Source organism: Eleginops maclovinus, chromosome 14, assembly GCF_036324505.1.
Source record: "Eleginops maclovinus isolate JMC-PN-2008 ecotype Puerto Natales chromosome 14, JC_Emac_rtc_rv5, whole genome shotgun sequence".
Classification (NCBI taxonomy): Eukaryota; Metazoa; Chordata; class Actinopteri; order Perciformes; family Eleginopidae; genus Eleginops; species Eleginops maclovinus.
In genome coordinates, this window is record NC_086362.1 from 3825140 (window position 1) to 3840942 (window position 15803).

The window sequence follows — 15803 nt, forward strand, 5'->3', positions numbered from 1 at the left end:
GACATTGAATAGTTTGAGGCAGGCCATGCTAGGTTCGAGGAAAAAAAAAGTTGCTGCTAACAGTTAGCACAGTTAGCTGGATAAGTTAGGTCACACTCACCCACAAGTTGTATATCCACAGTCACGGACTTGTTAGTCCATAGTCTACATGAGTGTTAGAGCAGTGTAGCAGCACGCTATAGGCAGCAAGCAGCAGTGAAGCAGCAGATAGAATTACCACAGAGCAGTGTAGCAGCAGGCCTCAGGCAACAGTGAGGCAGCAGGTAGGATTACCACAGAGCAGCGTAGCAGAGCAGTGCAGCAGCAGGCCTCAGGCAGCAGTGAGGCAGCAGGTAGGATTACCACAGAGCAGTGTAGCAGAGCAGTGCAGCAGCAGGCCTCAGGCAGCAGTGAGGCAGCAGGTAGGATTACCACAGAGCAGTGTAGCAGAGCAGTGCAGCAGCAGGCCTCAGGCAGCAGTGAGGCAGCAGGTAGGATTACCACAGAGCAGTGTAGCAGAGCAGTGCAGCAGCAGGCCTCAGGCAGCAGTGATCAGATGACTTTGGTCTTGGTGTACGCAGCCTGGGTCTCTGCGATGGTCTGGTCGAAGTTGGCTCGGGCGGCTAGTCTCTGAGCCAGGCTCTCGTTGACTCTACTCAGCTTCTCTGTGAGGATGCGGATGTCGTGCTGCAGCCGGTGGTTCAGGATATCTTGGTCGCAGTCAAGAGATAGGTGGGGGGCATGGAGGTTGTTTACCCCGTAAACAGCAACAACAACAACAACAGGCCTCCTCTGGATGTTGGCCCAGCGAGGCTAGCTGCAGCTAACGCAAGCTAACGGCTAAGAATGCTAACTGCGAAAACACGAACTCTGCCTTTTATGAAAACGCCTTCAGATGGATGTCACAAAGTTTCTCATCAAGGACAGTCTTTGAAGTTGTGGAATCTCTTTCTGTTTATTCTCTCTTTATAGGACAGAGCGTAGGACTCAATGATGCATGTCTACCTAGATCATTTACCTGTTTTTCTGGTACATGTACTAAGTTACAATTGCATATTGTTGTGCAACCCCATCTTGCAGAATGACAATCAATAGCCCTTGCACCTGGAAACAACAGTTTGCTATTGCAGAAGTTGATGTTACAGATGAACCAGTGAGTCATTGAGTTCGTAGACGACAGTCTTATTTTTGGTCGTGTTGCTGTTCTGCAATCTTTCATTGGCCCGCAATCTGCCAGTCATCCTCATGCTTGATCTTTTTTTATTGATTAAACCAAACACTTCCCTGTCAGAAGTCATTGTTGAGGTTGAGGGGAAAACATGATACCACTACCCCGGTAGTATTCAGTGCATCAACAGCTGGGGCCGTACCCAATCAAGCCCTTACATTAGACACAAATCTACAATCAAAAAAGGCTCAAGTCAATTTACTGGTTTGTACAGTGGTATTGATATTGTCTTGAAACTTTTAATTCAAAATACATTTGTAAAACGAAACGCTTCAATGTGCAAAAGTGTAAGTTAGAATATTTGTTTTAGGGTTGTTTTGTTTTTAAAGGTAAGCCAAGGACATGGCCTTCAGCCTAATCTGTACTTTGCACTGTACCGTTGTATAATGATGCAGGGTATTTGCCAGAAGAAAAATCGCACTGGTTATGGTTTCTTAGTAGTTATGTCTCAAAGCTGTTTCAGAATTAAATGTTATCCCAACAGGTGTCTTCAATGTACTTTAATATGTTTGAAATGACACGTGAAACTAACTCTCTTTGAAAGAAATCAGCGTATTGTGAAGACCTTTGACCACGATGCCTGAAGGGTCTGATAACTTGGCAAATACGGGGTCCATGCATCTGCAGACAGGTGCGAATACAAACATTTAGGGAATCAATGAAACCACCTTTAGTGTGTTCAAATAAGTTTGAGAAAAGAGTCAATAGGGATGTGATTTTTCTAGAAGCGGACAAACATGGTTATGCTTTTTATGCTGCATGTCATTAATCATATCTGTAACCTGTGTTCTGTTTATGTGCCTGACCATAACCACACTTTAAATATGCACAAGTTCAATACGAATGGAGACAGGTAGAGTGGACGAGTGGATGTAGGGTTAAGCCTTGGGATGTCAATGATTAACCGATTGCCAGAAAATACAGTCAATACTATTTTTCTCATTGCAAACTAAAAGCATGACTTAAAAATAAACTGATGTTAAACATTAACCGGTCACTTTAAACAACAGTGAAGCTTCCGGAGGGATCACATCATTTAAAGTTCAGGGGACAGCAACGTTGTACCATTTTGTAAAGATGAGTTTGTCCATTTTATTGATTGTGTCTCTTTTTAGCGGCTCAATTTTGGCCCAGGGGGACATTCTTGCCAGTGAAACACAGTTGTGCGATGCTTGTGAGATAAATGAAAAACTAAAGGCTATGGAAACAAAACTGATGGACACTGAAAACAGGCTGAAGGACACTGAAAAAGAGATTCTGGAACTGAAGAACAAAGGTAAAGTAGAACTGTTTCTCAGGACGATTTTAGCGAATAATTGTTTGGGATGAAATTAACAAATGGAAAAGTGGGAAATACACAAAATGCTAATAATGTGATAACAATGTTTTTCTGTAGAAAAGAAAACGGTAGTATTCAGCGTGGCAGTAGGGGGAGGAGGTACAAACATTGGACCCTTCAACACAGTCACAACTTTAATCTACAGGACCGTGATCACAAGCGTTGGTGGTGCCTACAGTCCGATCACAGGTATTACTCTTTAATCATCTTTAAATATTAAAAAAACGTGTTTAGTGGCACAAAAAAAAAGACTCATCTAAAACTCACATGCCTTTTTATTTACAAAACATACTTAAGGAGAAGGGAACATTCCTATGCACTTCAATACCTACTTCAAAAACAAATCACAGGTTCCTTTTGATGAAACACACACCTCATCAAAGCTCCACCCCCCCTCAATGTGCCTCAATTTACCATCCATTTGAAAGAAAGAAAGATGAAAGATTCAACTTTATTGTCATTGCACAGAGTACAAGTACTAGGACAACGAAATGCGGTCTCTGCATTTGACCCATCCTAGTGTTAGGAGCAGTGGGCTGCCATTATGTACGGCGCCGGGAGCAGTGTAGGTAACCAGTGTCTTGCTCAGGGACACCACGGTGGCACTTGGTCTTTCGGGGACTTGAACTGGTGACCTTCCAGTTCCCAGGCCAAGCCCCTATGGACTTCGCCACCACCGCCCTAGTTTTCAGGGCATTTCAGGGCAACACTGATCTGGAATGATCTTCCGACAAAACAGCATGTGTTTGTGTCCTAAAAAATCATTTGACCAGTGTGTGATAGCTGGTTTTCATAGTGTGTTTTGGTTAAAGTGTGTAATGCTGTACTAGTTGTTCTTAGAGTGTGACATTTTATTGACTTCAAGCACGTGTCAGTATGCTGTCTGATATAAGATTGTGATTTTTAACAATCTTTCTAGGCTTTCAATAGGCCCTTTCAATGTGCTTTTTGCCTCTTCCAGCACTGTTTGTCATTTCTCATCTGTTATGTTTGTGTATTATTACATTTTGTAAAACCATTAAAACCATTAAACCGTACTCCATGGCATGATCCTTGTTTTGTATCTGTTTCCTGTTTTATTTTGAAATGTTTTCCCTCTGTTGTGTCATGTGTAGTTTTACTTCCTGTCTTTTGGTTTTCCTTGTGTCTGATTGTTTCATTGTTGTCACCTGTTGCCCTCTGTTTCTGCCTCCCCTCCCCAGCTGTGGCTTGTGTTGTGATTATTGTCTTTGTATTTAGTCCTGCTTTCCCCTGTGTTCTCTGTCAGATCGCTATCATCTTTCATGTGTTCAAGTCCGGTGTTTTTTCATGTCCTGGATTTTCCCAACCTTTGTATTTTTGTAAAACAGCTTTGGATTGAAGCTGTTTGTACCTATACCTGCCTCCCGTTGTTGCTGCACTTGGGTCCTATTTCCCTCACCCTTGACATTCAAAGTTGCTGGCATATTTACTTTCAATTACATACTTTGGTTTATTTGGTTGGAAAGCAATAGAATAAAATGCCTATGAAATGTGACTAACACCCTGTTGTTTCCACAGGTATCTTTGTTGCCCCTGTTGCAGGTCTTTATTACTTTACCATCTTCTACAATGCTGGAGGGAAACATCAAACTATACTACAGCTCTACAAGAACAATGAATTTCTGCTCGCGACTAGTGATCGCCCTTCAGCTCCTGACCAGGCTGATAATGGAGGAAACGCAGTGTTCCTGCAGCTTGTTCAAGGAGACCAGGTGTATGTGCGGCTGGGTGCGAACTCCTTTGTTTGGGGAAACAATTATCATACAACCTTCAGTGGTTTTCTGGTCACATGAAATGTGAAAATCTGTATCTCTGTAGTTGTTCCTGCTTGAGGGCGGTTGAAGATCTGAGCTCACTATATTCAAGATTCAAGCTTCAACAGGTTCAATGTCGTATCACATACAAATCTGCACCCTTAATGAATGAACACATTGGGTTACAGGTTCCTCAACAATGCAATTACAAGACATAAAACACATTTAATATCCACCACCATGTAATTCTAAATGTATTGTCACACAGGACTATACCTAATAAAATAATAGTCTAATAATGCCTTCCTCACGAAGACTTCTCGAGGTCGACCGCACTGAGACACTTCCTTTTTAAGGATCTTGGTACATCAACAAATACAACGTCTATCATGTTTTATTGCTTTATTTTTTACAAGAACCCCGAAGAGATTTACAAAATGTTTTCCAAATATGAGTTGTCATAACGCCTTCTCACAGTTCTTAGGTGATCATTGAAAGAATGGTATACTTTTTAGTCTCAAAGTAGTAGACAGCTTGTAGAATTTTGCTTTACAAATGCATCCGCGGGGTTGCCAGCTAACCAGCTACCATAAGCTTATTCTGTTTGTCTTATAATTCTAAGATCATGTTCAGGAGGATTTAATAGTGAGTGAACTGGTCAACACCATAAACAGTCCTTGTTATAATGACCGATGGAAACACAGATTAAAGAAGCTTTGCAATAAAATGTGTTTTCTTCAGATGTTATTCTGCTCCTGCTAATGTTAGCTTGGCTAGCGCTGCTGTTAGCTCAAGATCCACATGTCTGGTAACTGAAATCAAATGCATTCAGTTAAAATGCATGGTTAGAATCAAACAAGATATACAAAGTGTAAACTTCAAAAATGTATAAGAAAACTGGAAGGAAAGTCAATTTATAACAGCTTCTAGCGGAAAACCACAAAGCTGATTCATAACAAAAGGGGATAGCATCGATAGATAGAAGATAGAAGATGGATAGAATCGGAGGATGAAACCCTCTTTACTGTCACATACATGCACACAGCAGAGCACACACAGTGAAATTGGTCCTCTGCATTTAACCCATCCTAGTACTAGGAGCAGTGGGCAGCTATTGTGCAGCGCCCGGGGAATAGCCTACAACCCGTTTAAGTGACCAAAGTGAACTTTTCAAGGCTTAGGAAACGATTCAAATTTTTATCTCATTAAAGATACTCAACAAAATATAACAAAGGTCTAATCATTTGAAAGGTTTAAATTCAAACTAATTAATGCATAAAATTAATCGATATCTCAGATGCAAAAACCCTACATTTAAACCCTTTGGAAGTTACGTGAAATACCATGTACACCTGAACTCATATTGACTGAGTGGTGCCTTATAACTTAGTGCACCAGTAACTATTCAATTCATACAACTACAACTACTTCCTCACAGGAGTGATAATCAGAGGAGGGGAGTTTTTCCCATTTTGTTTAGGATGTGGACTGAAATATGGAAGAATCACATCGCCGAACATGCACTCAGTAAACGTGTAGATGTGAGATTGAGCCGACACATCGTAGAAGGACACGAAACATTCCTCGTAATCCACAAACACTCCAACCTTTTCAGGTTTCTCCTTCAGGGAGAGGCTGACTGGTGGTACTGTCAGGGCTGCGTACTTTTTATCTTCGTAATGCACCACTACCCAGTAACCCTCCTCCGAGTTCACCGAGAGTTTCCCCTTGCGTTTTGCATTGTGTCTTGCTACACCCAGGTCCCACCCCGCCTTGTTGGTGACCTCCACCTCCCAGTATGACTTCCCAGAAGTCAACCTGTTGAGCCCCATGATGCTGCCGAACACGTCGAACCTCTGCGGAGCATCAGGTACCTGTTGGTCATTTTCTCCATCTCCTACTATCTTTCCATCAGGGGACAGAACAAGGCACTGGTGTGCTGTGGTTGCGTCCAGCTTTACATCCACTGTGGTGGAAGAGATCAATAGAAATAGAGTCAATTCATATGGGTGACTAAAGCTGATGCTTCTAACTTTAACTTGTTGAATTGAAATAACTCCGTAAAGAAAGCAAATATAAAGAAGTCTGAAGAGCTTTGAGAAGAATAACGTTTTAAATGTAACTTATAATTTTTAAGGTCTCAGCTTGTTCATAGCACAAGGTGTAGGTTGCCCTCCCAAGAAGAAACACAGGTTGAATAGTTGTGTAGTCAAAACGTCAAACTTTAAGACTGCAAAGAGTTTGTTTGTGGATTCTTTTTGACCAAAAGAGAATGGGTATGCTCAGTGGGTCAGACATGAAATGCACTCATCAAACAAATGCTGATGAAACTGAATTCAACCTTGGCAGGTCTGCTTCAAGGTGAGAAATGGAGGCAACACCTGAGGCTGATCCTTTTGTTTGTGTCCTGATTGCAAATTGGGTCAACAGGTGGGAGATAACGAGTGTCTTTCAGAGAGAACTTTCTAAATATTTCACAAAAAAGAAACAAATCAAACCTGGTCCATCATTCAAATACATGTAAACATATATGTGTTTGAATAAATATTTAACAATACATTTTTTCATTCAGGCCAGGATGACGTGTCTACTCCATTAAAGAAAAAAGAAGGCTTTTCTCTGGAGGTTTGATCACAAATGGGTCCTTCAATCCATTCAATATCCTCATGTTTTGTTGTATCGTAAATAAATCTGCTTTTTCGATGCACTTGTCTGGTCTCCCATCTTTGCTGCAGCCTATTAGCAAATTTCCCAAATGATATGTCCTACTCATTTTGAATTAAACCAATATTTTTGTATTTACATTTTTCTTAATAGTATTTTTAACCAAATAACAATGTTCATCCTCGTTAGATTTGTTTTCTATGTTTCATTTATTTCCGTTGGTAAAATCTTTGGGAGCACCCACCTGTTGACCCAATTACCCAACGAGGAAGCAGCCCTGAATGATTGTATGAAAGGATCAGGTTCGGCTGTTCATTTTCTACTTTGTTTAGTGCCCTGAACGAGCCATGAAACCTTTCATCACTCCTCTTGTGAGTGCCTGGGGGTGTTTCCCTTTAAACCATCATCACGTTTTCACGGATATTGTCCCCTCATATTCTGATTCACACACCTGCAAATGTGGGGATCCTCTTGAGTTCTGCGGAAAGATAAATCGTATTAAAACATTTGCTATGATTTAAAAACATTACGTTAGTGGATAGGTTTTTTTGTTTTGAATTTAATGCCTGTAGAACAACATCTTCATCCAGGTGGGTTCCCTGAACGAAAGAAAGCAGAGTGCTCGAGTTTTAACGTTTCAACATCAAGACGTCCTTACCGACAGTGGACAGTTTTTCCAGTTTCTGGTGAATCTGTTCCACCATGCTTGATGTTGTTGTTCTCAATGACCCAAAGGAGAATGAAGTGTCGACTGTTACATTTCTCCAATCTCGACATTCATCCAGGCCTGGTTTAGGAATACCCTGTGGGATAAAAGTCATACTCTCAGTATACAAAGCTTTTAGTGTCCCTTTGATCTGGATATTGTCCTTGCATACTGATATCTAGCATTTTATAGGCCAAATGATTTGTTTAAATGATAGAAAAATGGCAAAATCTTGGATTCCTCGCCTGCAAATCGGCACTTTGTTCCAACTCGTCGATGGTCTTCCTGATTTTGTTGATTTCCTTCTGCAGCTTCTTGACCAGATCTAGTCCTTCTTTACTCACTCTCTGTCTCCTAAAAATAACATATAGTAACAATAAGCTGTTTGATTTATGGATGACCTTTCATTCTTCTCTCTTTTTCACTATTTTCACTATTTTATTTATCTTTTGCACCATGTATGTTGAGTTGTTGGAGGAGCACGCGACATAAGATTTTCATTGCCAACATATACGCTGTATCTGCTGTGCATATGACAAATAAAAACCTTGAAACCTTGAAACCTTGGTGTTGTTAATGCCATATATGACTGCGATATATACTGAGCCACACACGACCCACCTCTCCTCCAGAGGTTGAAGGGCTTTCTGCCGAGAGTCCTCCACGACTCTCATCACCTCTGAGAAAACGCTGTTGATCTCCAGCCATTCGGCATCCAAGCCACCCTAAAAAAAAGAGTAACGGATGATGAGGATGTTGAAGACACGTTGATCCTACATGTAAATAATCTGCTTCGGCTCACCTTGCAGGCTTTTACAGATGATGTGACATCAGTAATCTTCTGTTCTCTTGTCTGAATTTTCTGCTGTAAATCCGCTCTTATCACGTTTCGTCTCAGCTTGAGTAACGACACAAAATACTTTTATTAGGATGCAAAATTAGGCCAATAAAAGCGGACGGGAACATAACTGTCATGGAAACCCATCCGAAGCTCATGGGACAATACCTTAAAACAAAAAATGTACACCTGCTGGAGGCACTAGAAGATGGGAACTGGGAAACACCGACATCTAGTGACCAGGAATGTCTTTAATTTGGCCAATGTATCATGGATCTGAAATGTGATGCTACACTTCTTAAACCGTTATTCTTTCAAATGGCCAGTAGGGGGGGACAACCAAATGTTGCAAAAACGAATGTGGATGTTCGTATGGAAGCCTATGAGTTTGAAACAATTGAATAATTACAGGAGTAAACATTTATCTGACGTGTTTACGGCGTCAGTGTTACTCTTCACCTCAAAGTCTGCAGGATTCTTCCTGTAGGGACCGTGGCTATCAGTCCCACATTTTCACTGAGCTTCATTTGAAATATTTAAGACCAGACCATAGTGGTGGGACAACAGACCCACCAATAGGCAAACATTTCATACCTACAGCCACACTGCCAGTTTTGTTGGGTACCTTTTGTTGTTTTTGAGCCTCCCTCTCTTTCTCCCTCTCCTTCTCTCTCTCCTTCTCTCTCTCCTTTAATTGGAAGGCAATTTCCTGAGCTGAGGTCGTTGGAAGTTCCCAGAACAATGGCCCCACCTACAGGATGAAAGCACTTAGTGCAAGCTAGACCCAAATAACTTCTCAGTGTGCAAAGAAGGATGCATGGTTACAACAAGGAATTCTAAGACTGGTAGAATTTACTCATAAACATGAGCCCTGTTGTACCTGCTGTGCACCGGTGGAGAAATCGAGCGCTCTACGAACGCTGTTGGTGTTTCGATGAGTTGTGGTGTGGTGGGGGGGAGTTTCAAACACTGTACAGAAAAAAAAGGATTGTTAAACAAGCTAATTTTAATCTTATCTAAATATTGTGATATGTATAGGAGTCATTTATGAAGAATACTTGATTTGTTGGCGTCCTTCACTGTGACATCAGTAACTGAAAGAATCGGTGGGGTGCCAAAGATCTGTGGCATCGGCTATTGGGGAACAAATTGAAGGGTTTAACTCAACAAGGCTTTGCTAACTTTCCCGATCACAACATATTCCCACTACAGTTGAATCTGTTTGAACAGAAATCTGTTGTACCTGTGCAGTACTGGAGAAAGTGCTCCCTTGATGAGTTGTGTGAGAGTGTGTGGCTGTTGGTTGAGAGTTCTGTTGACCTGTAACAACTGTTGGGAAAGAGCATGGGTTGAACACACCTGCATTATGGTCATCCAATTCACATATATTACAATTCTAATGAATACCTGATTTGTCTGTGTCCTTTACTGTCACTCCTGAAGCTGCAGAACTTGTAGGGGTACCAAAGATCTGTGACATGGGGAACAGCGAGGGCTGTCATAGAAGAGTGTGAGATGAGATTTTATGGGTTTTACTTAATATATTGCAAACGTTTTCTCTTTACTCAATAATTAGTTCACAGTTTAACCTTTTTAGAGAAAGCTGTTGTACCTGTGCACCACTGGGGTAATTGAGCCCTTGATGAGTTGTGTGAGACTGTGTGGCTGTTTGCTGAGAGTTCTGTTGAGCTGTAACAGCTGTAAGGAAAGAGGATGGGTTGAACACACCTGCATTGCGGTCATCCAGTTTACATATACTACAATTCTAATGCAAACCTGATTAATTTGTGTCCTTACCTGTGACTCCTGCAGCTGCAGAAATAGGTTTGGTACCAAAGATCTGTGACATGGGCTGTCAAATAAAAATGAAAAATAAGATGTTATGAGTTAAGGCTTTTGCAACCTTTCCCAAAAAATAATAATTTAAGCAAAACTGTTGAACAGGAATGTATTGTACCTGTGCACCACTGGAGAAAATGAGCCCTTGATGAGTTGTGTGAGAGTCTGTGGCTGTTTGCTGAGAGTTCTGTTGAGCTGTAACAGCTGTAAGGAAAGAGGATGGGTCAGTGTTGAATTCAGCTGCATTTTGCCAAATCAAGTGACAAATAAGCAACAAATTCTAATGAATACCTGATTTGTTTGTGTCCTTTACTGTCACTCCTGAAGCTGCAGAACTTGTAGGGGTACCAAAGATCTGTGACATGGGGAACAGCGAGGGCTGTCATAGAAGAGTGTGAGATGAGATTTTATGGGTTTTACTTAATATATTGCAAACGTTTTCTCTTTACTCAATAATTAGTTCACAGTTTAACCTTTTTAGAGAAAGCTGTTGTACCTGTGCACCACTGGGGTAATTGAGCCCTTGATGAGTTGTGTTAGAGTGTGTGGCTGTTTGCTGAGAGTTCTGTTGAGCTGTAACAGCTGTAAGGAAAGAGGATGGGTCAGTGTTGAATACAGCTGCATTTTGCCAAATCAAGTGACAAATAAGCAACAAATTCTAATGAATACCTGATTTGTTTGTGTCCTTTACTGTCACTCCTGAAGCTGCAGAACTTGTAGGGGTATCACAGATCTGTGACATGGGCTGTCAAATAAAAATGAAAAATAAGATGTTATGAGTTAAGGCTTTTGCAACCTTTCCCAAAAAATAATAATTTAAGCAAAACTGTTGAACAGGAATGTATTGTACCTGTGCACCACTGTAGAAAATGAGCCCTTGATGAGTTGTGTGAGAGTCTGTGGCTGTTTGCTGAGAGTTCTGTTGAGCTGTAACAACTGTTGGGAAAGAGCATGGGTTGAACACACCTGCATTATGGTCATCCAATTCACATATATTACAATTCTAATGCAAACCTGATTAATTTGTGTCCTTACCTGTGACCCCTGCAGCTGCAGAACTTTTAGGGGTACCAAAGAGCCGTGACATGGGCTGTCAAATAAAAATGAAAAATAAGATGTTATGAGTTAAGGCTTTTGCAACCTTTCCCAAAAAATAATAATTTAAGCAAAACTGTTGAACAGGAATGTATTGTACCTGTGCACCACTGGAGAAAATGAGCCCTTGATGAGTTGTGTGAGAGTCTGTGGCTGTTTGCTGAGAGTTCTGTTGAGCTGTAACAGCTGTAAGGAAAGAGGATGGGTCAGTGTTGAATACAGCTGCATTTTGCCAAATCAAGTGACAAATAAGCAACAAATTCTAATGAATACCTGATTTGTTTGTGTCCTTTACTGTCACTCCTGAAGCTGCAGAACTTGTAGGGGTACCAAAGATCTGTGACATGGGGAACAGCGAGGGCTGTCATAGAAGAGTGTGAGATGAGATTTTATGGGTTTTACTTAATATATTGCAAACGTTTTCTCTTTACTCAATAATTAGTTCACAGTTTAACCTTTTTAGAGAAAGCTGTTGTACCTGTGCACCACTGGGGTAATTGAGCCCTTGATGAGTTGTGTTAGAGTGTGTGGCTGTTTGCTGAGAGTTCTGTTGAGCTGTAACAGCTGTAAGGAAAGAGGATGGGTCAGTGTTGAATACAGCTGCATTTTGCCAAATCAAGTGACAAATAAGCAACAAATTCTAATGAATGCCTGATTTGTTTGTGTCCTTTACTGTCACTCCTGAAGCTGCAGAACTTGTAGGGGTATCACAGATCTGTGACATGGGCTGTCAAATAAAAATGAAAAATAAGATGTTATGAGTTAAGGCTTTTGCAACCTTTCCCAAAAAATAATAATTTAAGCAAAACTGTTGAACAGGAATGTATTGTACCTGTGCACCACTGGAGAAATTGAGCCCTTGATGAGTTGTGTGAGAGTCTGTGGCTGTTTGCTGAGAGTTCTGTTGAGCTGTAACAGCTGTAAGGAAAGAGGATGGGTCAGTGTTGAATACAGCTGCATTTTGCCAAATCAAGTGACAAATAAGCAACAAATTCTAATGAATACCTGATTTGTCTGTGTCCTTTACTGTCACTCCTGCAGCTGCAGAACTTGTAGGGGTATCACAGATCTGTGACATGGGCTGTCAAATAAAAATGAAAAATAAGATGTTATGAGTTAAGGCTTTTGCAACCTTTCCCAAAAAATAATAATTTAAGCAAAACTGTTGAACAGGAATGTATTGTACCTGTGCACCACTGGAGAAATTGAGCCCTTGATGAGTTGTGTGAGAGTCTGTGGCTGTTTGCTGAGAGTTCTGTTGAGCTGTAACAGCTGTAAGGAAAGAGGATGGGTCAGTGTTGAATACAGCTGAGAGCCTTATGATACGTTAAAAAGATGAATGCATACACAATCGATTTGTGTTGATCAGTGTGGCTCCTGCAACTGGAGAGGCCGTTGGGGTGGTGAAGTTTGAAGCAACAGGTACATTCTGTCAGAGAGACAGAGGAAGGCACCTTTTTTAGAATGAGTTAGGGTTAGGGAAATATTTAGCACATTTAATCTATATCTCTCTCTTGGATATACCTTTCTCCTGACTGAAGTAACAGAGTTATTTTGTCCGCCATCCCTTTGATCAGATTCTTCCAGGGCATTTCCCCAGTTCACCTGTTGAATTTAGGCAGTGAGTAGTCGCCTTCTAGTGGAACTTTCTAGGTACTGTTAGTGGGGGCTTTGACTACTTCCTGCTGTAAATGAAACACCACCAGGACAGTAATACAGATTGAAACGATGCTTTACAGCAGAAAGTTAGATGGCAATGTAAAGCACATCTAGGGCCCCATGTTGTGGAGGAATTAACACAAATAAAAAGTGATAATTTAAAACAAATATTTGTGTGTACATGTCTATATGTGAACACAATTAATGTTCATTTGCTTAAATGTACCTCCTTCCAGGCTGGAGTTACCCTGCTGTCTCTTTGAAGGCGTTCTTCCATGGCATTTCCCAAGTCAAACAGTTGACTACCTGAAAAAATAAACAACAAAAACCACATTTTTTTTCTCTAGAAGACAACCATCCATATTTTGCAGGGAGCTTTTAACCATGACCGTCACTCTTCTTACTTCCTACATTTGACTATGTGAAAGACTTCAGTTATAACGAAGAAGCTGTAACACTCACCGAGATTTCGATAATCAAAGATATTTGTCAAAGGCTCTTCGATTTGGATTGTAGGTCCAATGTTAGCAAATGTATAATTGTAACTTGTGAATCTGAATTGCTCCCCCTCAGGGATACCCATTCCCCTCGGTGTGCATCCCTTCTTCCCCTGGTGAATCCTCAGACCCTGGTAGGTGGTAACTTTGGACCATCCGCAGGAGAGGCAAACCTGCATTCTCTCCTCTGGTGTGTCGCACATCTGTAGAAGACAAGCACAGACATTAGGAAAGGGCGTGCTCCACATCTGTAGAAAATGTGTGTACAGTAGGCTCCGAGGAGCATGATTGTATTTTCTAATATTCATTCACAGATTTAGTGAAAAGGATATTTTCTTAGTTTCTTAGTAGGAAGTACAGATTACAACTTATGCCTCCGTCAAAGCTGTATTTTTTTGGGGACATTTGGAGAAGAAATTCAAACCCAAAGTAAGATGCTAATGGTCTTGTGATGAGTCCCCAAAAGCCATTATTGATGTGTTTACAGACTCTGCTGTTTGCAGTCTGGATGTGTAGGACTGAAATTAGACAGCTATCTGTCGCCCTCTAAAGGTTCTCTACAGTACCTCCTGTTGAGTTGATTACTTCCTGCTTTAAGATAAAGCTAATTAAAACAATTTTAAAATCATGTAAACTAAAAATAAACAGTATACAATTTAAATAGTAGAGTGAGTAAGTACATAAATATAAAAGAAATAATGAAACACATATAGAAGCAAAAAGGAAATATAGAAATTACATATATAATTATTATATTTACATATTATATTATTATTAGTTATCAATTAATTATTTTGTTTATACACATTTGTACTACTACTAATGCCTCTATCTGTGTAAGATGACTTTGAACAAACTTGGAAATGTAAAAAAACACATTCATCATAGGACACTTTATTTATCTCTCTTTGACAGCAGCTGGAAAACACCCCATTAAACACTTATCTTTTCCACACACTCCCCACTGTGTTCATTGCATGTGTACACGCCCTGACCCTGACCCACAGCGTATTTGCATACTGCCCTACCACATTCAAAGTCTACTATTAATGTGTTTGCGCGACTGTTATACAACCTAGACAGCTGCAAACGTGATGGGTCAGACTGCCGAAATCTATTACGTTAAAAATAAACTAGCTGCACCTTTCCCAGCTTTGATAACACTTGAATGATGAATAATTATAATCAAATCATAATATTTGTTTCGGAAATGAAATTACTTTTACTGTCGGTACTCAAACTATATTTCGATGTAAATAGTTGTTATACATTTCTTGAGCAACATTTTGAATAGGATAATATTTTTAGTTACGATGCATTAAAAATCCATTGTATTTTAAAATTAATAAAAACCACAACCTTGCCTCTCGATCCCCGACGCTCCTCTGAGTGATCTGTCTCTCAGGCTCTCTTCCTATATATTCATTCAACTATTTAAGTTTCGTTTTTGACTAAGAAATACGGACGCGTTCCTTAAAATCACCCCACCTGCACACGATATCCTGTTGAGCAACACTTATCCAAAAAAAAAAGACCAAAGAGGAAACAAACCTCTTTTTCATTCCCTGGGCAACTTGTATAATAAGTAGTCATTTGCAGTATCGAAGAGCTAACACAAAAAATAAAGTGTTCCTGTATATTCAAACAAAATAATAATGAACTAAAAGTGAACAAGTATTGGCATCGAAAGACACTTTAGGTTCCAAAAGTACAAAGCACCAGCTATTTTAGAATCCTTTTATTAAAATGATTGATGCATTAATGTCTTTATCACTTCAGGGTTACAATTGGTAAAGGTGTATATGAATTACTTTATACACTTCTGGGTAGCTTAACCTATTATGAGAGGTTATGATGTGTGTCGTTTTACATTTTGCATTAATAGCCTCAATCTGCAACGGTAACTCAATATTTAGAATAAATGAAGTCAAAAACGGGCTTGAGAAGTGGAGTGGATTCAAAGTATAAAGTGGCATGAAGTGAAAATAATCAAGTTATGTAAAAGTAATGACTTTTTTTTTATTGAAGTGGAGTACCGTCACACAATATAACAATCTTTTTTTTGCATATTTGAACTTTTACGAGGTGTACATTTTGTATCAGTATTTTATTTTATGTATTGCAATAAAAACCAGGACACATTCCTCATATGTGTGAACCTACTTGTTAATATTCCTGATTCTG

General features: G+C 40.1%; 2 protein-coding genes across 11 annotated transcripts; one reads left to right on the forward strand and one right to left on the reverse strand.

Moving 5' to 3' along the window:
• The first annotated feature begins 1783 nt into the window (after positions 1-1783).
• Positions 1784-5061, forward strand: LOC134876292 (complement C1q tumor necrosis factor-related protein 6-like). Its single transcript, XM_063901282.1, has 4 exons — positions 1784-1838; positions 2196-2483; positions 2604-2735; positions 4086-5061. The coding sequence occupies exons 1-4, from the start codon at positions 1784-1786 to the stop codon at positions 4358-4360; spliced, it is 750 nt and encodes a 249-aa protein (XP_063757352.1). The 3' UTR covers positions 4361-5061.
• On the reverse strand, positions 4709-15120 carry LOC134875735 (uncharacterized). Of its 10 annotated transcripts, none has more exons than XM_063900344.1 (31): positions 14979-15120; positions 13585-13822; positions 13349-13428; positions 12988-13068; positions 12811-12892; positions 12650-12735; positions 12469-12532; positions 12296-12381; positions 12115-12190; positions 11942-12027; positions 11737-11824; positions 11564-11649; positions 11404-11458; positions 11219-11304; positions 11038-11113; positions 10865-10950; positions 10660-10747; positions 10487-10572; positions 10327-10381; positions 10142-10227; positions 9937-10024; positions 9773-9858; positions 9588-9663; positions 9410-9498; positions 9155-9280; positions 8494-8589; positions 8313-8416; positions 7937-8045; positions 7644-7788; positions 7437-7463; positions 4709-6287 (listed from the first exon to the last, which is right to left on the reverse strand). In XM_063900344.1, the coding sequence occupies exons 2-31, from the start codon at positions 13820-13822 to the stop codon at positions 5746-5748; spliced, it is 3159 nt and encodes a 1052-aa protein (XP_063756414.1). In that variant the 5' UTR covers positions 14979-15120; the 3' UTR covers positions 4709-5745. The 10 variants fall into 10 exon arrangements, with proteins under 10 accessions (XP_063756414.1, XP_063756413.1, XP_063756411.1 ...); XM_063900343.1 differs by having other exon boundaries at positions 11038-11101; positions 12469-12544; XM_063900341.1 differs by having other exon boundaries at positions 12469-12544.
• Positions 15121-15803: the final 683 nt, after the last annotated feature.